Source organism: Boleophthalmus pectinirostris, unplaced genomic scaffold (assembly GCF_026225935.1).
Source record: "Boleophthalmus pectinirostris isolate CB_2022bp ecotype Guang Dong unplaced genomic scaffold, ASM2622593v1 HiC_scaffold_8, whole genome shotgun sequence".
Taxonomy (NCBI): Eukaryota; Metazoa; Chordata; class Actinopteri; order Gobiiformes; family Gobiidae; genus Boleophthalmus; species Boleophthalmus pectinirostris.
Window position 1 is genome coordinate 6,228,749 of NW_026571515.1, and position 25,415 is coordinate 6,254,163.

The following is a 25,415-nucleotide window of genomic DNA, read 5'->3' on the forward strand; positions in this document are numbered from 1 at the left end:
CGGACTCCAGGCCAGTGGGAATCTCCTGTTTTTTTGGAATGGAGACGTGACATGGAGGTTACTGTAAGGTCTCCAGACGATTTGTTACTGTTGTTAGCGCGATTCCACAAAACCACTTCCTGTTTTTACTACGTCCTCTGGGCCAAAACAACAGTCAGGAGGTCGACTGAGGTGAGTTTAAGAGATGACAAAAGCAGATGTGACAGTTGAACTCTCATACTAGTGCTGGGTAAGGACACTCGTACCTCTAGTCCGATTTGTGGAGATGACGGTAGTTATAGGTAAACTATGAATATGCTGCTTTTTCTTTTAAAACGCCTTGACAATAATTAAGATTTAAAAGTGCTTATAACTGTTATTTCTTCATCTACTAGTAATCGGCCTTGAAACAGAGCAAAGGATCATAGTCTATGTAGTTTCCTCCTTTTTTATTTTTTATTTTTATGCTATATTGCTGCACCGTAACTATTCATTTAAGCAGAGACTTGATTTTTGACATATCGTGATGGTCCATACTCAAGTTACAACTCACCCGTATGTAACAGATAATACTCCCTACAACTTTACAACTCACCCGTATTTAACAGATAATACTCCCTACAACTTTACAACTCACCCGTATGTAACAGATAATACTCCCTACAACTTTACAACTCACCCGTATGTAACAGATAATACTCCCTACAACTTTACAACTCACCCGTATGTAACAGATAATACTCCCTACAACTGTACAACTCACTCTTATGTAACAGATAATACTCCCTACAACTGTACAACTCACTCTTATGTAACAGATAATACTCCCTACAACTGTACAACTCACTCTTATGTAACAGATAATACTCCCTACAACTTTACAACTCACCCGTATGTAACAGATAATACTCCCTACAACTGTACAACTCACCCGTATGTAACAGATAATACTCCCTACAACTTTACAACTCACCCATATGTAACAGATAATACTCCCTACAACTGTACAACTCACCCGTATGTAACAGATAATACTCCCTACAACTGTACAACTCACCCGTATGTAACAGATAATACTCCCTACAACTTTACAACTCACCCGTATGTAGCAGATAACACTCCCTACAACTGTACAACAACTCACCCTTATGTAAAAGAAAATACTCCCTACAACTTTACAACTCACCCGTATGTAACAGATAATACTCCCTACAACTTTACAACTCACCCGTATGTAACAGATAATACTCCCTACAACTGTACAGCTCACCCTTATGTAACAGATAATACTCCCTACAACTGTACAACTCACTCTTATGTAACAGATAATACTCCCTACAACTTTACAACTCACCCATATGTAACAGATAATACTCCCTACAACTTTACAACTCACCCTTATGTAACAGATAATACTCCCTACAACTTTACAACTCACCCTTATGTAACAGATAATACTCCCTACAACTGTACAACTCACTCTTATGTAACAGATAATACTCCCTACAACTGTACAACAGCTCACTCTTATGTAACAGATAATACTCCCTACAACTGTACAACAACTCACTCTTATGTAACAGATAATACTCCCTACAACTGTACAACAACTCACTCTTATGTAACATATAATACTCCCTACAACTGTACAACAAGTCACCCTTATGTAAAAGATAATACTCCATACAACTGTAAAACAACGCTATATAAAACCGATGTGTTATTATTATATTATTATGGCTTATTTTCTGGAATGTTCCTCAATATGGCATTAAAAGTATCTCCATCAAGTCAAGCAAGGCCAAGTTACAGGTCAGATCTGAGGCGAGGCAATAAGAACACAAGTTTTTCAAAGTATTTGGGAGTTAAAAACAAAACTGGAATCGGGGAAAAATGCAATCTAGATATGTTTAATGCCATACTGCAAAACATTTGAGGCAAAGCAGTAATTGTCATCACCATGGAGACAAACAAGCAGCAGACCCTCCTTTTTCTATTTTTATGTGTAATTTTGATCAAAGGTATCAGAAATGCCACTGACTGACCCCACCTGATCCCCTTCCATTCACCTGTTCTGCAATATTTAATACAGCGCAATATTTTTGATTGAGTGCAATACTCAATACAGTGCAATATCTAAACTGAGTGCGATATTTAATACAGTGCAATACCTTAACTGAGTGCAATACTCAATACAGTGCAATATCTAAACTGAGTGCGATATTTAATACAGTGCAATACCTTAACTGAGTGCAATATTTAATACAGCGCAATACCTTAAATGAGTGCAATATTTAATACAGTGCAATACCTTAACTGAGTGCAATATTTAATACAGTGCAATACCTTAACTGAGTGCAATATTTAATACAGTGCAATACCTTAACTGAGTGCAATATTTAATACAGAGCAATATCTTAACTGAGTGCAATATTTAATACAGCGCAATATTTTTGATCGAGTGCAACACTCAATACAGTGCAATATTTAATACAGTGCAATATTTAATACAGTCCAGTCACAGTGAGTTTTGTAGTCTTGGGTGTCACAGCCTTTTTTTATGTCTCGCCTAGTACTTATGAATCTAATTATTTATTTACTCTATCTTTTATTTATTCTTCTTTGTACTGCATTGTAAGTGTCCCGTGTGCATGTCTGCACTGGAGGGTGAGTTGCTTTTTATCTTGTTGTGTATAATGTGGATTGTACATATGTGTAGTGACAATAAAACTCATTCTATTCTATTTTATTTTATTCTTCTTCTAAACATAAAAATGTTCTTTAATTGTCGCAGTTGTTTAAGTATTGCACAAAAAACACACATTTTAAATCTAATCTTATTTTGCAGTTTTTATCTTATTTATTTATTTTATTTCTATATTTATTTTGAGCAAGTTTTGGGCAGACATACTACCTTCTTTTAGTATTATTGATATTGACATTTGTCCAACCATAACAGCAGAAACAAGAAGAACGACAAAAAAAGTGGCCAAAAATGAGTGGGAAGATTCTGTAAGATATGCCCAATTCTCTTAATTTTGCATATTTCTTGTAAAACTAAAAATAATTGTACAACACACTTCTGAGAAAGAAATCTGGGTCACTGGAACCAACCTTCTGAAATAGATACACATATCTCCTTTAGCAGGCTGGGGCTAACCCTAAAAAAGCTGTTTAAATATAACTACGTGTGGGCCTGGTGTTGGGAAGTCCAGGTTTTCATCAATATTCAACAAAGAGGACCATTTTAGTGGAAGGTAAATATGTTTTTCAACTCTTCTTTTTTTTTTTTTTCTGACCTGTTTCTGGTCTCGTGAAACCCACTTAGACTCGATGTTTCCCAGAGTCAGACTTGGCATCATGTGATTCAGCACCTTCGCCACAAAAACCTGCACAAAATACACAAAATACGAAATAAACAAAACGTCAAAAAGTCAAAAAGGGCTGCAACTAACAACATTTTAGCAGTTATCTAGTCACAGGATTTTTTCTATTGAACGTTGAGATTTCTTAAACACATTTTGATCAAACAAAAGTTGATGAAAGTGGTGCTGAAAGGAGAGAGAATACACAAATCAAGTGTATTATTGGTGAAAATTACAAATAGTTTATTCCATTTTGCCATTTTGATTTAATAGCGCTGCTGTTTTTGTGATAAAAACATCTGGATCAGTGTTTCTCAAGCTGTGGTAGGTGAGCTGCCTCTGGTGATATTCATGGCCCACTGCAGTTTGAGTATTTGTTTGATTTAGAGACAAACTGTGTTTTTCTCTTCTTTTAAGTTATTTCTAAGGACTTTATTCGTTGTTTAGTCTCATTTTAGGCCTCATTTAGTCTTATTTTAGACCATGTTTAGTCCGATAGAGTCTGATAATGTTGTAGTCAAGACTGGACTAATCGAGACCAGGACCTGTTCGAGACCAGGACAAGACCAAGACCTCTGGGGGTCGAGACTGAGAAAAGACCAAGACTTTTAAAGGTTGGGTCCGAGACAAGACCGAGACCACGGCCCATGGAGATCAAATCGAGACCATCTTTGTAATTTTCAACATTTATTTGTATTTTACAGTTATTTTGGCGCATGCATATCAAAGTTTTTATAAATCTGTCTACATTTTATCATCGAGTGTCAAACCTCGAGATCGAGACAAGACCAAGTCCAAACGAGGTCGAGTCCGAGACGAGACCAAGATCGCAAAAAAACTGTCTTGAGGCCTGTCTCGAGACCAAGACCAATCTCGAGTACTACGACACTAAAGTCTGGGTTTAGATCTGGTACTAAGAAGACTAAGTATTATCACAGGTGTTACTTGGTGCTGGTCCAGGAAACAGCTGTGATTGTGAAAATATTGCAGTTACTTTAATAGTCAAATAGTCCTGAATTATTCCAGTTAATCTTTGCCTAAAGTCCACCGTACATCCCCCCTCCCCTCTTGTATGTATTTGCAGTAATAAGAGCAGTACAGTACTTATACAGCTCTATACATACTTTGAAGGGAGTGGCTGAGTCCGGGTTCATCTGCACCAAGGGAGCGATGAGGACCACTCCTGTAAACTCCGAGGGCCGTTCGCAGGCGGTCAGGATGGAGATCGCACCGCCCTGGAACAATGAGAAATGACAAGATATTAGGCACAGTTTGTATACGAAGAACATTCTTGTTTTAGTTTATTATTATTAACAAAAACATTTGTCCACACGTTACGACGTTAAAAGCATCCGAAAGTACACGCAGGGGAGGCATGTATATACAGTATGCATGTGAGGGAAACTCCACATGGCCCTACATGGTGTGGAAAATAAACCTCGGTCCATCTTGATTTCAGAATAGAGCTGTAACTGTCTCTCTACATTTACTTATTTAAAGGCAAGATAAAACTGTATTGAATTGAGAGGGGAGGAATTCACTTCTCATGGCAGATGCAAGGAAAAAGTGTGCGCTAAAATGTAATATTGTGTAACAAGCTGATCTGGATTGTCGCGAGGTTTGAGCTTTCAAATTGAGCACAAAGAGTATATTTTCCGACAAAAAATAACACGTACGACACTACACGCTCATGTAGCCAGATACTATATTGTTTTATTATTAAAGCCTGATAATACTCCCTACAACTGTACAACAACTCACCCTTATGTAACAGATAATACTCCCTACATCTGTACAGTAACTCACCCTTATGTAACAGATAATACTCCCTACATCTGTACAGTAACTCACCCTTATGTAACAGATAATACTCCCTACATCTGTACAACTCACCCTTATGTAACAGATAATACTCCCTACATCTGTACAGTAACTCACCCTTATGTAACAGATAATACTCCCTACATCTGTACAGTAACTCACCTTTATGTAACAGATAATACTCCCTACATCTGTACAGTAACTCACCTTTATGTAACAGATAATACTCCCTACATCTGTACAGTAACTCACCTTTATGTAACAGATAATACTCCCTACATCTGTACAGTAACTCACCTTTATGTAACAGATAATACTCCCTACATCTGTACAGTAACTCACCCTTATGTAACAGATAATACTCCCTACATCTGTACAGTAACTCACCCTTATGTAACAGATAATACTCCCTACATCTGTACAACTCACCCTTATGTAACAGATAATACTCCCTACATCTGTACAGTAACTCACCCTTATGTAACAGATAATACTCCCTACATCTGTACAGTAACTCACCCTTATGTAACAGATAATACTCCCTACATCTGTACAGTAACTCACCTTTATGTAACAGATAATACTCCCTACAACTGTACAACTCACCCTTATGTTATGGATAACCCTGTGTCCTGTCACTCATCATATCATTGTTGCTTGTTGTCTTCCTATGACATCTTGTTTATACCTGAGCTTTTTATATTTTATTATTTTTCTGTTTTATTTATGTTTTAAATATTTCTATTTTCCGTTTTATTTGACTTGTACATATACATTTATATAATTATGCCTTATTTCACACATGTCTCTTGCTCTTTTTTGCTGCTTACTTAGAATTTATTATTTTCATTTATTTTTTTTCTCTTTGTTATTATATTATATTGTGTTGTGTGAACTACTGTGTCCAAATTATTTCCCCTGTGGATCAATAAAGTCTAAGTCTAAATCTAAGTCTAAGTCACTTGGCCAAAACACCGTGGAGAGTTTGTTCGTTTTCATGATTTAAATGGGAGATCAATATTACAGAATCAGCTTTTACCAGGTTAATTAAAATCAAGATCTGACAAAACATATGGACAAAAAAAAATAACAATTACAGAAGAAAAGGTAAAAAGATAAAATTGTAATAAAGCACCCAAAGGTCTGAGAATCGATTCTGCTTGGACCTGTTGTCGTATTCTTCCCTTCGCACCATCAAGTGTAGAGTGAATGAATAAAGCTTTAGGTTTCTGGAAAGGCACTGTTTAAATTATTATTATTATATCTTATTATTATTATACAGAGATGTGAAAAGTCTGAGAGGTGATTGTGGTTGTGGTCTATTGTGTGTGAGCTGAAGTGAGCGGAGAGTCAAAGGCCCCACTCTGTGTAGAACAAGCGTCTTTGTTAGAATCAGCAGGACCCTCGTCACCAGGGCCCCTGTTTGGGATTCTGAGGAAATATGAACTCAGATACAGACACATGAGGCAGAAAAGAAACTCAAATCGTGGAGAAGAACTGTCAAGATGATTTGGGTCATGCGTCTATGTAACGTTTTGTTTGGGAGTCCATTTGAACACGGCTCTACCTTACATTTATTCAATTACAGGTGGTTTTATAGCTGAAAAATACTGGTTTGGTTTGTTTCATAGTACAAAATGTAACTTTTCTATCGTATGTGTTCAATTATAGATGGTTTTGCTGCTCAAAAATACATCAGAAAACCTGCATTCTTACTTCGAGCGGTGTGCTTTTCCACAGAACTGACATGTAATTTGGTCTTGGGTGCTTGTTTACATGGAAATCACGGAGATCAGTTTAAAGCAACGTGATGGAACATTGAAAGAAAAGCAATAACATCTTAGTGGCATTTAGTACAAAGATTACATAGAGCCATGGAAATGTAGTTCCTTAAAAATGTATCTTAAATCTATGTTATCTATGTTTTAAAATAGACATTCTGACTGTGAGCGGGGTTGCCTTTCCATAAATCTGACCTGTAACTTGGTCTGGTTTGGTCTCCACGGTGATAGAAAGGTTTAATGTCATACACTAAAGACAACATTTCCAAAGTCATCACTGTTCTGCATAAAGTAAAGTTCTCACTAAATAGTACAGCGTTATTAACTTTGTATAACACCATATTTGATGCACTGTCTAGAAATTTGGGGGTCAACATGTAAAATTTACTTACAACCTTTATTTATTTTACAAAAACGGGCCCTGAGAATTATCACTAACAGTTATTATAGAGAGCCATCCTACCCAGTATTTGTTCAACTTAAAGTGTTGAAAATGCATGATACTGTTGACTTAAGTCTCCTCAAAGTCATGTATAAAGCAAAGTGCAAATGTATTACCGGTAAATATTCAAAGACTGTTTGAGACACGAACAAGACACTACAATTTAAAAGGAACCTACATGTTTAATAAAACCCAGATTCAGAGCAAAGTTTATGGAGCGAAGAATCACTGTGAAAGGAGTTAACTTACTGACGGACAAAAGATATAAAAGAATCAAGCACAATAATGGCATTTAAAAGAAACATAAAATCCAGTGCAATGTGTATTTATGAAAAAGGAATGAAAAACTAAGATGTTGTGCATAAAAGTGAAGATTTCTGTTTGCAATTGATTAATAAGGCTATGTTCAGACTGCAGGGCTTAACGCTCAATTCCGATTTTTTGGTGAAATCCGATGTTTTTTCGAGGTCGTTCACATTTCCAATTAAATGCAACTTGTATGTGACTCCAGTGTGAACATTAAACGGCCCAAAAGTGTCCCACATGTGACACTGGAGACACGACGACGTCAACCGCAGCGAGCGTGATCTGTGTTTACGGAAGTTGTCCAAACATGGACGCAGCATCGAGCACCTGGAGATTTTAAAGTTCCTCTCGTACCGGAGCCAGAACATGAACAACTTACTTGTTTTAAGGAGGAGATTGAGAAGGAGAAGGACGAGGTTTTTGGTCGTGGTGTTTTGTGGGGACAGCGGCAGCGACGTCCGTTGAAAGGAACGTGTGGATGTGGAGACGGAGCCAAGAGTGGTGAGTGGTGATGTGCTTCGCTTCAGTGACACGGAGTTCATTAACAATTTTCACCTACTTCAGCGCAGAATAGTGACGTTTGTGTCTTGTTGATAACGTGTAGGTGGATGAATGCACTTTGACCGTTCAGACTAAAGTCACATGTCAAAAGATCAGATATGTATCGGTTTCAGGAGCACATATCCAAGTGTCCTGGGTCACATTTGAAAAAATCGGATCTGTGTCGTTCAGACTGTCATTAAAATATCAGATACAGGTCACATAGGGGCCAAAAAATCGGATTTGGTTCACTTCAGCCTGCAGTCTGAACGCAGTCTAATTGTGCCTGAACTGAAATGTACAGATTTGAAATGTTTTGTAACCATCGGTGTTGATGTTTTGTCTTGAAAAGGGAAAAGGGGCCTGATAACATAAGATTTCTCTTCTTTCTGCTCCTTTTCATTCATTTCTTGTATGTTTGATGTTGTGACACCATCCATCCATCCATTTTCTCCGCTTATCCAAGGGAACAGTTGAGGACGGCCTCCCAGACTTCCCTCTCCACACACACGTCCTCCAGCTCTTCCAATCCCCACTTCCCAGGCCAGCCCAGAGACAAGTCCCTCCAGCGTGTCCTGGGTCTGCCCCGGGGCCTCCTCCCAGTGGGACTGCCAGCTCCCGAGGAGGCGTCCAGGAGGCATCCGGAACAGATGCCCGAGCCACCTCTGGCTCCTCTCGACGTGGAGGAGCAGCGACTCTACTCCGAGCTCCTCCCTGACTGCTCCTCACCCATTCTAAGGGAGCGCCCAGCCACCCTGCGGAGGAAACTAATTTCGCCCGCTTGTATCCGCGATCTTGTCCTTTCGGTCATGTTGTGACACTGTTGACGTTTTTTTATACTTTGTGAATGAAATAAAAATACTGTGAAACATTCCAGACAAAGCAAAAACACCTCAGTTTAGAAAAGCATTCGACGGACCCTCCACCGGAAAAGTTTCGCAATGCAGGTTTAGACTAGGGCTTGAAACAATTATTTATGTGCCGTCAAAAGTCAAACTGAGGACAGACTTAGTAACATTTTACCAAGGCAGAGTCATTATTGCATATTTAATACAGACGGGGCGCAGCTAAAATGAATATAGATGAAATTAGAGATGAACCGACAGCTGCTTTAATATGCATAAAGCGCTCTTATCGCGTTTGTAGTGAAATAAGGTCGAGGATTAAGGATAGTGTTAGGATAAGTGAGGCTGAATTCAGATTAAATAGTTGGGGGAAAATGACCAAAATCGATCGTTCCACCTCGTGATGTCATGTGGTAAACTCCATACACCTTCACCAGAATCATTTTGATCATTTCAGCCCTGGAATTGACAGAGGAAAAGTTTACATATGTTATTAGGTTCTTTTTTTTCTTTTTTAAGACCAAAGTATTAGACCAATAAGACCAAATTAATCTCATTGGACTATAATGTTTACATATTTTTTTAATTCTGAATTAATTGTTCTGAATTAAATAGTTTGGAATTAAAATATTCTTCTTCAAGTTTACATGGAAATAATAATTCTGAATTGAGGTTTACATGGAAAACACGTTAAATTGCCTTTATTTAATTCCGCTAAACGTCTGGGGGTCGGGAAGAGTTCTGATTGGACAGGGACACGAACATATTTACGTCAACCGGAAGAAAACAAACATCTCGGTTTGTCGTTACGCCACGGACACAAACATGATCTTAACTTTTTTTCGCAGTGGTTCCGATGATAATGAAGCAGCAGCTGGAGAATTCTTTCATCACACTTTACGTTTATCAGCTGAGGAGGAGAAGGGAAGAGTGTCGGAGAAGAGAGGAAGAAGACAAACTGAGTCTGAGGCTGATCTACCTCAGCCCACTCCTGCATCCTGCTCACAAATCCATAGAGACATGGATGAAAGACCGAAGCGAAGACTGGTGGAGCCGAATCGTCCAGATCGCGTCAGAAGAGCGACCCAACGAGCATGCACTGAACGACCGGAATTATTTTTTAATTTGGCTTTAAAATTGGAAATAACCCACCTCACTTACTTCAGAATTAAGCTCAATTCTGTATAATCATTTTCATTAGGCATTAACCCTCTCCAGGCAGGCGTTGCAGATTTGCAACAGCTAAATGCCAATTACTTTACTCCAAATCCATATTTTATGATTTTTTTTTACTCAGGAGTCTTTTTTCCCATCCATGCTGATAAACGTGGACGATGCAGACTGTGCAAGAATGACTACACACAAACGACCTGCCAGAAGTGCAAAGTACTTTTGTTGTTTACAAAGGATAAAAATTGTTTCTTGGAGAACCACACGAAAAAGTGATGTTGTTCTGCCACTGTAAAGCTGTTACACTCTGCTTTATGTTTTCATTGTTATGAAAAGTGGTTTTACACATAAAGTTAGTGTTCATATCATTTTCAGTCTTCAGTGTTAATTTACCACACCGGACCAATGCTGCAAATCTGCAACATCCCAGAACTCACTGGATGTGAAGGTCTCTCAAAAAAAAAAAAAAAAAGTCAGGATTGTATATTACTAACCCACATGATCATTTTCCCCAAATATCAGATTTTTTCCTGTTAACTAAAATTTAATTTAAGCCTGAGAGGGTTAAGTGTTTACATGGTCTTTTTGGCCTCATGTAAATGTGACATATCTCTACTGAACAAAAGGTAAAAGGTAGATGTTAACTTGAAAATTACCTCTACATGACATCACGAGGTGGAACAGAGCATTTTGAGTTAAGCCGATGTAGACAGACTAATAATAAAGGATTAATCAAACATGTGTGAATGAAACAAAACACAACTCCTGGTCTGTTTTTGAAAAAGTAACAGCATTATAACCAGTGTTGGGAAGGTGACTTTTAAAATGTAATCCCCTACAGATTACAGATTACATACACCAAAATGTAGTTTGTAACATAATCCATTAAATTACTTAAAGTGAGTAATGTAATCTGAATACTTTGGATTACTTGATTTGCTGTAGAGAAACAAAGACTCAAATCTTCACATAAGAAGTTTTGTCTGCTAAAAGAAAATAAAAAGCCCAAACTTTACTCAACCAAATTAAAAATATTATAGAAGAGGAGGAGAAACGGTCCACACAACAAGGCTTAGTCCTGTTAAATCCTGTTTAAGACCTGCTTTAGACCTGGTTTAGACCTGGTTTAGAGTTTAGACCTGGTTTTAGACCTGGTTTAGTCCTGGTTTAGACCTGGTTTAGTCCTGATTTAGACCCTGGTTTAGTCCTGGTTTAGATTTTAGACCTGGTTTAGTCCTGATTTAGACCTGGTTTAGACCTGGTTTTAGACCTGGTTTAGTCCTGGTTTAGACCTGGTTTCCTGGTTTAGACCTGGTTTAGTCCTGGTTTAGACCTGGTTTAGACCTGGTTTAGACCTGGTTTAGTCCTGGGTTTAGACCTGGTTTAGACCCTGGTTTTTAGACCTGGTTTAGACCTGGTTTAGACCTTGGTTTAGTCCTGGTTTAGTCCTGGTTTAGTCCTGGTTTAGTCCTGGTTTAGTCCTGGTTTTAGTCCTGGTTTATCCCAAAATGTAAAAACAGGAAAATACCACCATGTAATCCATTTATTTCAACAAAGTAACTGTAATCCAATTACCACTCACTGAAACAGTAACTGTAACTAAATAAATTACTCATAATTTGTACTCTGATTACATAACTCCAGTACATGTAATCTGTTACTCCCCAACACTGATTATAACATGGCTTAAAGCTCACAAGAGTCAATTTTTTCGTAATATGGGTTCTTGAAGTGAAGAATTTGGAAAGTTTTGCAGCTAAATATGAAATAATGCGGTTTGATTTGTGTAAAATATTCAGTGTTCTCGTGCTCTAACAACAATGGAGTTCGGAGTTTGGGCGAGAAGAGGACACGGCATTCCAGTCGTACTAGTTCGGATGTTTGTAGATAGAGATTTATATAAAAGGGACGGTACTCCAAACAAAGCACTGAAAGTACACAGTGTTTATTAAACCGCATTACACACAGACAAGCAGGTCACAGGAAAAAGCCCAGAGGTGGAGCCAAACACATGAGGCTCACTCTTCCTGTAAACTCACCACTGTTCTGTCTCTCGCTCATTTACTGCGAGAGTTCAGATTTCCCCGTTCACCTGCACATGTATAATTTATGATCTAACCCCCAACCTTATTACTGAAAAGCAGGAGAAAGGACAGTCGCTCTGAAATTAAAATAAGGCATTACTGCAGATTTACTTTTTAAAATTTCTTAAAGACGAACTATTGTGCTTGTGTCTTCTGTAGTGACAATCTATGGCTACGTTCAGACTGCAGGGCTTAAAGGTTGTATGGAGGATTTTTTTTTTGTTTCAAATTGTCAATGATAGAATTATAGAATGCAGTAGCCTTGTAATTATGATGACCAAAAAAAAGAGAATAAAAATTCATCAACTCTGGACGTGGTGGGGCTAAACATTTGCCAATAGATAACGACACTGCCTCGTTATCTGTGAGCTGACAGGCTGTCAATCAAACTCCCTATGTTTCTAGTGTAACTGACTTGCCTGCGCCGCCGGTACGTGGTTTACGTACGACTGTCACGCAGTCCACAGACGCAAGACGCACAGACGCTGTTTACTCCACCAACGCAACAGTTCTTAGCAGCTTTTTTTACCTATATCTTCCTCGCAGTTCGCACAAAGTTTGTTGCAATGGCGACAAGAATCCAGGAGCAGTTCGCCGCAAAAGAAAGTCCGTTTTTGAGGTCGCTGAAAGAAGAAGACAAGGGGAAAAGCAGCGAAGCCAAACTAAGGTGATTCTTGAAGATTCATTCCAGCGATGGCGCGACTGAAGCAGACGCAGGGTCTAAAGACTGACGCACTGGTCCACAAATTACTCCTGGACAGGAAACTTCTGCTTATTATGAAAACGTACTTTTTTCAGGACACGAAAGCGATATCCTATGTCTGAAAACATAATTTTCAAGGCAAAGAAAGAGTCCGCTTGCTGCTGCGTGTTTGTAGTTCATTCGCACTGAATCTCCGCGCGACCTTCTCTGCTCCCCTTTCCTGCTCCTCTCCCCGCTGCCCGTTCCGCTCTTCCCCCTGCTCCTCACTTCTCCGGGCACGGAATCTCCGCGCACCGCTCCCTCTCCTCTCTCCTCTCCCTGCTCCCTGCTCCGCTCTTCCCCCTCCTCCTCACTTCTCGTCCAGCGAACGAAATGTCCGCGCTCCCCTCCCCCCGCTCCTCACTTCTCCGTCTTGCCTAACCAACACTGTAGTTAGTTGTTTACAAGTCATGTGCACCACCGGCTGTAAACAAACCTGTTTCTGGCGTAAAGAGGAGGAGGGAGGAGGCGTTTCTACGTAGGAGCTGTAGGGGAGGGGGGTGGTTTCACGCATGCGCAACATTTGAAAAAGGACAAACAGTCGCTGGATTTCTCGTTCCTTGGAAAATCCTCTATACAACCATTAATGTTCACACTGGAGATCACATACAGGTCGCATTTAATCTGAAATGTGAAAGAAGTCACAAAAAAATTGGATTTCACAAAAAAATCCCAATTGAGCCTTAAAGGTTGTATGGAGGATTTTTTTTTTTGTTTCAAACTGTCAGTCAAAGATTAAAATCCCATTACAGAGACGCAGCAGCTTTGTAATTATGATGACCAACGAAAATCTATCAACTGTGGACGTGTTGAGGCCAGATAAACATCAGCCAATAGAAAACGAGGCTCCCTCATTTTCTATTGGCTGTTAGGTTGTCAATCAAACTCCCTAGTGTAACTGACTCGTCGGAGCGCGGGGATTACGTGGTTTACGCAGCGGTTCTTAGAGGCTTTTTCGAACTGTCGCTTCCTCGCATTTCGCACAAAGTTTGTCGCAAAAGAAAGTCCGTTTTTGAGGTCGCTGAAAGAAGAAGAGAAGGGGAAAAGGAGCAAAGCCAAACTGAGGTGATTCTTGGAGATCTCGTCCAGCGATGGCACGACCGAAGCAGACGAAGGGTCTAAAAAACTGACGCGTCGGTCGCTGAATTACTTCTAGACAGGTCACTTCAACAGTAATTCTGAATGCGCACAAGGACTGTCGCTGTATTTCTCTTCCCTTAAAAAAAAATCCTCTATACAACCTTTAACTTGAAAACTATATAGATGTAGACAGACTGATAATAAAGGATTACTCAAACATGTGTGAATTAAACAAAACACAACTCTGGGTATGTTTTTTGAGGAGATAACAACATTGTAACATGGCTTAAAGCTTAATTTTGCCTAATGTAGCACCTTTAATAGACTTAGAAAAAACGTATTGATATAAAAACAAAGAAAAAATATAAATGTAATAACGAATCCTGAAAGAGTAGCAAAAATGATAGCAAGAAACAGGTCTCAAAAAAGGCATAATTATAAAAATGTAATACATTACTAGGGGTAATAATGGACTCAGACTTGAACTTTAACAGTCACATAAAATCAATAACATCTGCAGCCTTTTTTACCATCTAAAAAACATAGCAAAAATCAAAGGTTTACTGTCTAAATCAGACTTGGAGAAACTTATCCATGCGTTTGTCTCCAGTAGGTTAGATACTGTAATGTTCTGCTCACTGGTCTCTCCAAACGAGCTGTGAGACGCTGCAGAACATCCAGAAATCCAAACGCTGCAGCTCGGGTCCTGACTCGAACTAGGAAGTACGAGCACATAAGTCCTGTGCATCAGGTCTCTGCACTGGCTTCCATTACCTCAGAGAATAGAGTTTAAAAAGCTCTGATTGTAAAGTGTCTCCATGGCCTGAGCACCAAAGTTCCATCTGTGACTGTTAGTGTCATATGAACATCTCACACTCTGAGGAGCTCAGGGACCGGCCTCCTAGCTGGATTTGCCCAGAGTCACGACTAAACAAGGGGAGTCAGAGTTTCAGGTTCATGCAGCTAAAACCTGGAACAGTCCTGAACATGTGAGACAGACTCTTCTGTAGACCTGGTTTAAATCCAGACTCAAAAGTCCATTTAGTCCTGTTTAGTCCTGTGCAAATAAACTGAAAAGTTTTTCATTCCGCACTCTTCTAGTCCAATTTATGTCTTCTTTTTAAATTTTAATCTTCATGATTATTTATGTTTTGATTTGTTTTTATTATGATTTTAATGTATTTCTTATTCTGTAAAGCACTTTGAATTACTTTGAGTACGAATTGTGCTGTACAAATAAACTTGCCTTGCCTTGCCTACAAGTCAAAATAAAAGAAAGAAAGATAGAATGATAAAATATAAAATCACAAATCAAAATCGCTTTATACAAGAGGTCATAGGAAGAAAGTACAGCAATGATATGATAACTTATGATAACTTATGATAACTTAATAACTTCAGTCATAATTCTATTCCAAATCCAGACTGTACATTCCCAGCTCCATGCCGTCTGTCACGTGTGCAGTAGCTCTGTCGTGATGAGCCCGCAGTATTTGCACACGCAGTATTAGTTTGTGTGAGGCACTTATCACATTAGCGGCAGTTCTTTCTTTAGGCGCACGTCAGGTGACAGAGAGAGCACAGTCACCCGCAACTCAGACTTGTCAAATGTGGAAGTTTTGTGCAGGTATTTAGTATTGGCCTATTTACGCAAAATGTACGCGCTTTTTGTTTTTTTTTTGACTCTAGGAAATGAAAAGTCCAAATAGGCGACTTACGGATCCTTTTATTGCTGGTTCAATTACTGTTTTTCATTGTTTAAAACTTGAGTAAAACTAATAGTTCAGAGAGACAAGAGCAATAATTCACGGGTTTTACATTGATGTAGACAGACTAATAATGCCACATATCCAAAGCTCAAAATGATCTGTTCCACCTTGTGATGTCATGAAACAGTAATTAACAGCAACCCTTTACGTTTTGTTTAATAAAGATTGGCAATTCCTGGAAAGAAATGATCCAAATGATTTTAGTGATGGTGTATGGGGTTTAAAAACAGAGTGGAGCACTTCATGTAGAATCCGTGTTTCATTCGTTCATTCCTTTTTCAATATAAAACCAAAAATAAGAAAATGAAAAAAAAAACAACAGTTTTCTACATTATTTGTCTCCAAAACCAAAATGAAAAAAAAAAAAAAAAGATAATGATTTGTTTTTTCAGTTCTCGATTTTGTGTTTAAAATGAAGAATGGAAAAAACGGATAACGGCCGTTTCCTGTTTATGTGACTTAAACTGCAATGCCGGACTGAACCAGGACTGAACCAGGACTGAACCAGGACTGAACCAGGACTGAACCAGGATTGAACCAGGTTGAAACCAGACCAGAACTGAGACCAGGACTGAGACCAGGACCAGACCAGGCCTGAAAACGGTTTAGTCCTGGTTTAGTCCTGATTTAGTCCTGATTCAGTCCTGGTTTAGTCCTGGTTCAGTCCTGATTCAGTCCTGTTTATCCTAGTCCTGGTTAATCCTGGTTCAGTCCTGGTTTAATCCTGGTTCAGTCCTGATTCAGTCCTGGTTTAGTCCTGTTTTAGTCCTGTTTTAGTCGGTCCTGGTTTAGTCCTGTTTTAGTCCTGTTTTAGTCTTTGTTCAGTCCTGGTTTAGTCCTGGTTTAGTCCTGTTTTAGTCTTTGTTCAGTCCTGTTTTAGTCCTGGTTCAGTCCTGATTCAATCCTGGTTCAGTCCTGATTCAGTCCTGGTTCAGTCCTGATTCAGTCCTGGTTTAGTCCTGGTTTAGTCCTGGTTCAGTCCTGATTCAATCCTGGTTCAGTCCTGGTTTAATCCTGGTTCAGTCCTGATTCAGTCCTGGTTTAGTCCTGTTTTAGTCCTGTTTTAGTCTTTGTTCAGTCCTGTCTTAGTCCTGGTTCAGTCCTGATTCAGTCCTGATTCAGTCCTGGTTCAGTCCTGATTCAGTCCTGGTTTAGTCCTGGTTTAGTCCTGGTTCAGTCCTGATTCAATCCTGGTTTAGTCCTGGTTCAGTCCTGGTTTAATCCTGATTCAGTCCTGGTTTAGTCCTGTTTTAGTCCTGTTTTAGTCTTTGTTCAGTCCTGGTTTAGTCCTGTTTTAGTCCTGTTTTAGTCTTTGTTCAGTCCTGGTTTAGTCCTGGTTCAGTCCTGGTTTAGTCCTGGTTCAGTCCTGGTTTAGTCCTGGTTCAGTCCTGGTTTAGTCCTGGTTCAGTCCTGGTTCAGTCCTGGTTCAGTCCGTCATTGCAGTTTAAGTGACGTAAACGGGAAACAGCCATTGTCCGTTTTTTCCATTCTTCATTTAAACACAAAATCGAGAACTGAAAAAACTAATCGTTATCCAGTTTTTCATTTTGGTTTTGGAGACAAATAATGAAGAAAATAGTTTTTCGTTTTCTTATTTTTGGTTTTATATTGAAAAACTAACGGACAAGGTGTTTTTTGTTTGAAAGACGAAGTCAGGGTTTGTGAGTTAAACATGTGAATGAAACAAAACAGAACTCCAGGTCTGTTTGTGATGAGGAAACATTATAACAGAGATCAGAAAATGATGTAATATGGGCTCTTTAAACAAAACCATGTGTAGATCATTGTAAGACTAGAATATTAATCTAAAATGACGTAATAATAATAAAAACTTCAACACTTCAAAGTGGAATTTCACAGTTAGTTTTAATCGAGTTGTTATTGTTATTGAAAAATGTCCCAATGACATTTTAAACAAAGTCTTTATAGATGTTTGACCCAGAATTTTTGGAATAGTTTGCAAGCAATTACAAAGCAGTGGGCGGAGCTTGGGGGTAGGTGAAAAGAGGAATTTTCTGTGCCCTCAAACTCACATCAGTATCAGAATGAATAAAACTTGCAACTCTGACAAATCTTAAGATGAGGAAAGACTGTTACAACATGGTTAAACGTGAATAAAAGTTGATTTTGCATAACATATCTCCTTTAAAAGTTGCTCTTTGTTGATCTGTTGTTACAGGAACCATTATTTTAAAGATGCAATGTGTAACTTTTCTGGTTGAAAATCCGTCAAATGCTTTTTTCTGTGGAGATGTTATCCAATTCAATCCAATTTAATTTGTGCAGCACATTTTACCAACACAAAGTCTCCAAAGTGCTGCGCAACATAAATGAACACATTGAATAAAACAAAACATAAAATAAATAAATAAATAAGCAAGTCAATAAAAACATTTTTAAAAAAAAAAACTAAAATTTGCTGATAAAATAATAATAAAATAGGCTAATAAAATGAACAAAAAACAGTGAGAGGACAACACAATTCTCACGGCATGTTAAAAACCTGTGAGTAAAAGTGTTTTTAAGTGTGTTTTATGGTATATAGTAGACCAAATCAAGTTACAGGTCAGATCTGCGGAGAGGCGACCCCACTCACAGTCAGAATACCTGTTTTTCTAAGTATTTTTGAGCAATAAAACCACCTGTAATTCAGTAAATGGTAGAGGTAGAGCTGTTTAATGTCATATTGTGGGACATTCCAGGCAGAGAAATGACATCTACATAGAAAGTCGCACCAGCCAAAAATGCGCAATGAAGAAGAAAAAACATATAAGTCACACCAGACTATAAGTCGCACTTTTTGGGGAAATCTATTTTATAAAATCAGAGACCAGGAACCAACATTTCATCTTGAGGCAAGTTATAGTAAAAACAAAAGAACAGAGAACAACAGACTGAATAGATGTTAATATGTTAATGTAACATATTAACAGTGATTCAGATAATTATAGCATAAACAACAGAACATAAGTTTACCAAACTCTCGATCTCACTCCAAATCACTAAATCCATTGAATTCTTCATCCTCGGTGTCACTTCTGCACAACCTCCAGAGGTAAACCATAGATCCATGATGTAAACAGAGCGCCGCTTCCTCTTCTGTGTCGCTGTCGTCAGACTCAGCGTCAGTTCTAGTTAGAATTATTCCGGCCTTTCTGAATCCAGACAGGATGGTTTCGGTTGTCATTGAAGTTCAGCCTTTGTCGATTCATCCAGTGACTTCCAGAAAAGTTGCATGGCGCACCCGCCCGGTTTCCGTGAAGTTGTGTTCTCTCCATTCCCATTTTCCGCCAGTCCTTCACAAGTTTCTCGCTCACTCCAAACTTTCCCTCTGCTGCTTGATGACCATTTTCAGCTGAATATTTCACTATTTCCAGCAGAACAACGGCTTTTTCTACAGGAGACATGCGCAGTAGTGTGCGAACAGACAGTGGTACAGGAGTAATCGTAGTAAAGATACTGACACACAAGCCTAGAGCCTCTCGCGGCTGTTAGTCTGAAATTCTTAATATATAAGTCGCACTGGAGTATAAGTCACAGGAAACCATGAAAAAAAAGTGCAACTTATAGTCCGAAAAATACGGTATATGAAAAAAGATCAGACATTTGTTACCCAGCCATCTAGTGTCATTTGAAAGAGCGAGTGTGTTTTGGATTTGGGTTTAAACTTCCTGGTCTTATGGGAACAGTTTGAGCACCTCTTGTAACTGCAGGCCCCCGTCTCATGAATATTCACAGAAACACAGAGAGGCCAATTAGTGCAAACGAGAGAGACGGAGAGAAAGAGAGAAAGAGCGATGTGTGGGCCTCAAGTTTACAGAGAACTAAAGAACACAGGCGAGAAGGGGGATTAAAAAAAGTTTAGGATCCAACCTGGCAATGTACTCCATGACGTATTACATAATAGTGGAAATAAAAACACTACTTAAACTCCCAAGTGAAATGTAGACACAGGGAAGAACAACAGGGCATTAGATAACTTGAATAAACAGATAACTCAAGAATTAAAGGTCCTGTATTACGCAACACTGACCAAAGCTTTCACGCTAGGGGTGTTCTACAGTCTGTGCATCTCTATGGTGGAATGTTCAGCAGTTACCATGGTGACACAATGCACACGAGGGCTGGGTATCGTCGTTTTCGTTGTGGATGTAGTGTTTGTCCACACTAATCCGACGGAAAACGGCTCCAGAGACGGAACGATCTGGTGCCTCCAGCTCCCACGAATTCATCTGAGCACAGATCTGAGCCGGCAAAATGTGGACGCCTGAAAACACTGATACTCTGATGTAGGTCTATGCACCACGAAGTAGCTAATTCAGCGCCAAAACGCTAAGAAGCTAGAATATATGTCCATTCATATAAACGTTCTATCTGTATGATCGTATGCATAGACCGTATAATCTCTGAAAAGTTTAACATGAACCATCTCCACCGCAATAGAAGCACAGAACAGACTCACCATCAGCAGAACATCCCTCTGTCACAGAAAGAATATACATAATCCACTGAGTCGTGTCCTTTAATCTGACAGAAGCTGAACTACATCAGAGCACAATAGCGATCAGTTTTTTTGAGCGCTTAGTTTATGAAAATTAGCCATGTGGTTTTAAGTTTCGTTTCTCATTCAGAAACGACTCATTCCTCACTCTCAGTCGCCATGCTCTTCTTAAAATCCAGTGTTGCGTTCAGAAACAACTGAACCTCATCGTCAGTCCACGAAAAAACTGTTTTTACTTTTTTACTGTTTGTTTTTTACTTTTGTCTCCCTCAGCTCAAAATCAGCTGCTGCAACTTCAGACTTCCTTGTTTTTACTGCTCACGTGACATCGGGACGTGGTGATGACGTGACACCAGCCTATCATGTGACTAGCGTTTCAGGCGGTTTTGCGGACAGGGAACACTTTGATTGCGGCTACAGAAACGACGTGTCTGGACGCAGATCATTTCGGATGCGATGATACGGTGCTATGCGGATTCATGTCAGTGTAAACGGGGTCTAAGAAGTGGCCGATACGATACATATCTCGATACAGTGAGCTTTCGATTCGATAAGATATATTTCAAATCAATTCAATACAGTTCAATAAAAATAAAGGCAAAATCGTGGCTGTGATACTACAAGTCTTTGTTAAACCACTTCTTGAGCAAAGTTCATATGAAACAAACATTTTAATCATTAAAACAATGAAAATGTCAAATGTGTCGCATAAAAAAGTTTACTTCCTCTGAACAAGCAACAAATCTGCAGCGCTGTAACAAAATAATTTTAGTAAAATTTACCAAAAAATACTCTTCTTGATATATCGATACAGCAGCTCACAATATCAATACTGTATCATCACATTAAACAATAACATATATGCACACATTGGCAAACACTGTCCAAAAAGTTTTAATGTAGTCTGAAAACTGACTCGCTTGCTTGTGACTGTACTTGAAATTTTTTTTAAGAGAACAAATGATCTCACCTGTTGTAGTTCCAACTAAGTCAATTCTTTCTGGTCAGATTATGTTAAAATAAAGATTAAAGATTAACTCTTTCCCCCCTGGACGCCGACTAGGAACAACCCATACATATGTTACTAGTTCTGCCCATAGAGCATAACTGTATAAAAGAAAACAGACTTCCACCAGTGATTATAAATTAATTTTACACTCATGAACTTAATTGTAACACAGACATATTTGTATCTCTGGAAACCTTAGACTCTGAACTCTTCATTTATGGATGTTTAAATGTGATTCAACTCATTTATAGGTGTATAACAGCTCACTGAAAATGAGAGTTTACCTGGTCAGGTGCAAACTCCAAAACAAAAAACTACATTCAGCATCTGATATCTGCATGTTCTGAGAACTATATTCATAAAAAAATTTAAAATATACTTTGTCAAAGTATTTAAACAGATTTCATATCACCAGATACAGTATAGCCAAGTGTGCACCTGTTTTTACCTGTTGTTCACCTGTGTGCACCCAATAAATTTTTTTTCCATTTAACTTATTCAACTCATTTAGCTTATTCAACTAATTTAGCTTATTATAATATAATAATATAATAATAAAACTCTTCCTCGTCAGTGTGTGTCCAGTATTTGTCATCTTGATTATTTTCTCGTGCGCAGAGCTCCGCATAAGCGTTTTTTTCTGTAGCGATTCTGTCATACATCGCATCTTGGAAAAAAAGACTGAAATATTTTAAAGGACTCGTCTGGGCAACATCCAGATTTCAGGGCAATTTTGGTTCATAATCGAGTATAAAGCTCAGATAGTTTGTTTGGATATCGCAGGACTCCACACAGACGCATCAGCTGCATTCTCATCTTCGTAAGATTCACTCTCTGTAAGTCCGTCGCTATCGCTGTTTTCCACTTTATAATCAACTTCCTCATCACTTTGAAATCTATAAAAGTCACTTTCTCTAAACTTATCCATAAAATACGTCCGCTCCTCATTATTTCTAAAACTGTGCGCCGCGATCTTTCCATTGCACGTGTTTCGTGTTGTGTTTTTTCCGGAAGCTACCATCGTCACTACTTCGATTAACTTCGGAAAAAATCGGCAAAAACATATCCTTGAATCCTATTGGTCAGTCTAGTGTGGGTTGTAGTGGCCCCGACCTGTCACAGCCTCTGTTTAAATGTGAAAAACCGAGCCATTTCTAAAGGTCGTCAAATCACGTCTTTAGTGATACGGCGGAGGAGTCAAAAGTCGTCATTAAGGGTTCAGGGGGGTCGTCAAATGTCGTCTTCATGGGGGAAAGAGTTAAAGTCTAACAAGCCTCAGACAGCGGTAGAAAAATGGGATTAATTGCACAATCTTAGTTCTTCCTCACCATAGAGTGTCCCACGATGAAGATGGGGATGCCCGGGTGTCTGTTCTTCATGAGGTCCACGTGCTGTAGAACATCTCGAATGTAAATCTGGAAGTCTCTGATGATCATGCGCTCTCCTTCACTCTGCCCGTGGCCCACTGCAAAACACAGACAAGAAAACACGGAGATCAACCAACGTCTGCTTCTGCAAAGGACGAGCTTTGAGTCATGTTCTAATGTTGTTGCCTGCTCAAAAACAGACCTGGAGCCGTGTTTTGTTTCAGTTACAAGATGGATTATTAGTCTGTCTAGATCTCCAAAACTCAAAATGCTCTGTTCCCCCTTGTGATGTCATGAAATGGTAGTTTTCAGGTTAATTAAAAAAAAAACTTCTCTCATACAAGACGGTGTTCCACAAACTGATTTTACATTTTTGATTGCTTTCCTTATCAATGAAGTAACTAGTAGTAGTAGTAGTAGTAGTAGTAGTAGCAGTAGTAGTAGCAGTAGTAGTAGTAGAAGTAATAGAAGTAGTGTAAAGCAACAGTAGTAGTAGTAGTAGTAGTAGTAGTAGTAGTAGTAGTAGAAGTAGTGTAAAGCAACAGTAGTAGTAGTAGTAGTAGTAGTAGTAGTAGTAGTAGTAGTAGTAGTAGTAGTGTAAAGCAACTGTAGTAGAAGTAGTAGTGTAAAGCAACAGTAGTAGTAGTAGTAGTAGTGTAAAGTAACTGTAGTAGAAGTAGTAGTGTAAAGAGGCAGTAGTAGTAGTAGTAGTAGTAGCAGTAGTGTAAAGCAACAGTAGTAGTAGTAGTAGTAGTAGTAGTAGTAGTGTAAAGCAACAGTAGTAGTAGTAGTAGTAGTAGTAGTAGTAGTAGTAGTAGTAGTAGTAGTAGTAGTAGTAGTAGTGTAAAGCAACTGTAGTAGAAGTAGTAGTGTAAAGAGGCAGTAGTAGTAGTAGTAGTAGTAGTAGTGTAAAGCAACTGTAGTAGAAGTAGTAGAAGTAGTAGTAGTAGTAGTAGTAGTAGTAGTAGTAGTAGTAGTAGTAGTAGTAGTAGTAGTGTAAAGCAACTGTAGTAGAAGTAGTAGTAGTAGTAGTAGTAGTAGTAGTAGTAGTAGTAACTAGTAGTAGAAGTAGTAGTAGTAGTAGTAGTAGTAGTGTAAAGCAACTGTAGTAGAAGTAGTAGTAGTAGTAGTAGTAGTAGTAGTAGTGTAAAGCAACTGTAGTAGAAGTAGTAGTGTAAAGAGGCAGTAGTAGTAGTAGTAGTAGTAGTAGTAGTGTAAAGCAACAGTAGTAGTAGTAGTAGTAGTAGTAGTAGTAGTAGTAGTAGTAGTAGTAGTAGTAGTAGTAGTAGTAGTAGTGTAAAGCAACTGTAGTAGAAGTAGTAGTGTAAAGAGGCAGTAGTAGTAGTAGTAGTAGTGTAAAGCAACTGTAGTAGAAGTAGTAGTAGTAGTAGTAGTAGTAGTAGTAGTAGTAGTGTAAAGCAACAGTAGTAGTAGTAGTAGTAGTAGTGTAAAGCAACAGTAGTAGTAGTAGTAGTAGTAGTAGTGTAAAGCAACAGTAGTAGTAGTAGTAGTAGTAGTAGTAGTGTAAAGCAACAGTAGTAGTAGTAGTAGTAGTAGTGTAAAGCAACAGTAGTAGTAGTAGTAGTAGTGTAAAGCAACTGTAGTAGAAGTAGTAGTAGTAGGGCAAAGCAACAGTATTAGAAGTAGTAGTAGTAGTAACAGTGTAAAGAAACAGTAGAAGTAGTAGTTTTAGTGTAAAACAACAGTAGAAGTAGTAGTTTTAGTGTAAAACAACAGTAGTAGAAGTATTGGTTGTACAGTGTACAGTTATCGCCAGTAGATTTGATTGAGTTAGTTTTATATTTTTTCTTTTCTAAATGATATCACGCCTGTTTTGGTTTGATTAAAATCTCCTGATACAGTAAAAACACAAACGCTTCCATGTTTCCCAGTATAATTTCTCACTGTGTACAAATACAGGTGATGCTGCAGAGATGGAGGTGAGACAGTTTCCATGGCGACCTCTGGACCAATCACAGCCCCTCTCCAGGTCACATGACAGAGAGATGTAAAACCATGTACTTTTAAAGGGCCCTTATTGTGCTATTTTCTGACCTGGACTTGTGTTTTGTTTCATTCACACATTTTTAACACACAAATCCTGATGATTTCTTCTCTCGAACTGAAAACACACTTTAAAAAGAGTTGAATAAATAACTTCTATGACATATTATACTATATATATATTATACAAACTAACTACTGAAGTGTATGTACTTTTTTTCCCCCTAATATTATACATTTTGAGCTGCCATAAATTGCACTTTAAAATGGACTAAAATTAAGACTAAAACCAGGTCTAAAGCAGGTCGAAACCGGGACTAAACCAGGACTAAAATTAGGGACTAAAACCAGGTTTAAATCAAGTCTAAACCAGGACTAAAATCAGGGCTAAAATCAGGACTAAAACCAGGTCTAAACCAAATCTAAACCAAGTCTAAACCAAGTCTAAACCAGGACTAAACCAAGACTAAAATCATGACTAAAACCAGGACTAAAATCATGACTTAAACCAGGACTAAACCAAGATTAAAATCATGACTAAAATCAGGACTAAACCAGGACTAAAACAGGTCTAAACCAGGACTAAAATCATGACTAAAACCAGGACTAA

General features: G+C 38.5%; 1 protein-coding gene across 4 annotated transcripts in view; it reads right to left on the reverse strand.

The window, feature by feature from the left end:
- The window catches only part of mgll (monoglyceride lipase), a 115,183-nt gene that overhangs the window by 16,693 nt on the left and 73,075 nt on the right, over positions 1-25,415 (reverse strand). For all 4 annotated transcript variants that reach the window (XM_020933946.2, XM_055166412.1, XM_055166410.1 and 1 more), the window contains 3 exons: positions 22,763-22,899; positions 4,469-4,579; positions 3,279-3,368 (listed from right to left, as the gene is read on the reverse strand). In XM_020933946.2, the coding sequence (XP_020789605.1) occupies positions 3,279-3,368; positions 4,469-4,579; positions 22,763-22,899 (338 nt within the window). The remainder of the gene's footprint in view (positions 1-3,278; positions 3,369-4,468; positions 4,580-22,762; positions 22,900-25,415) is intronic.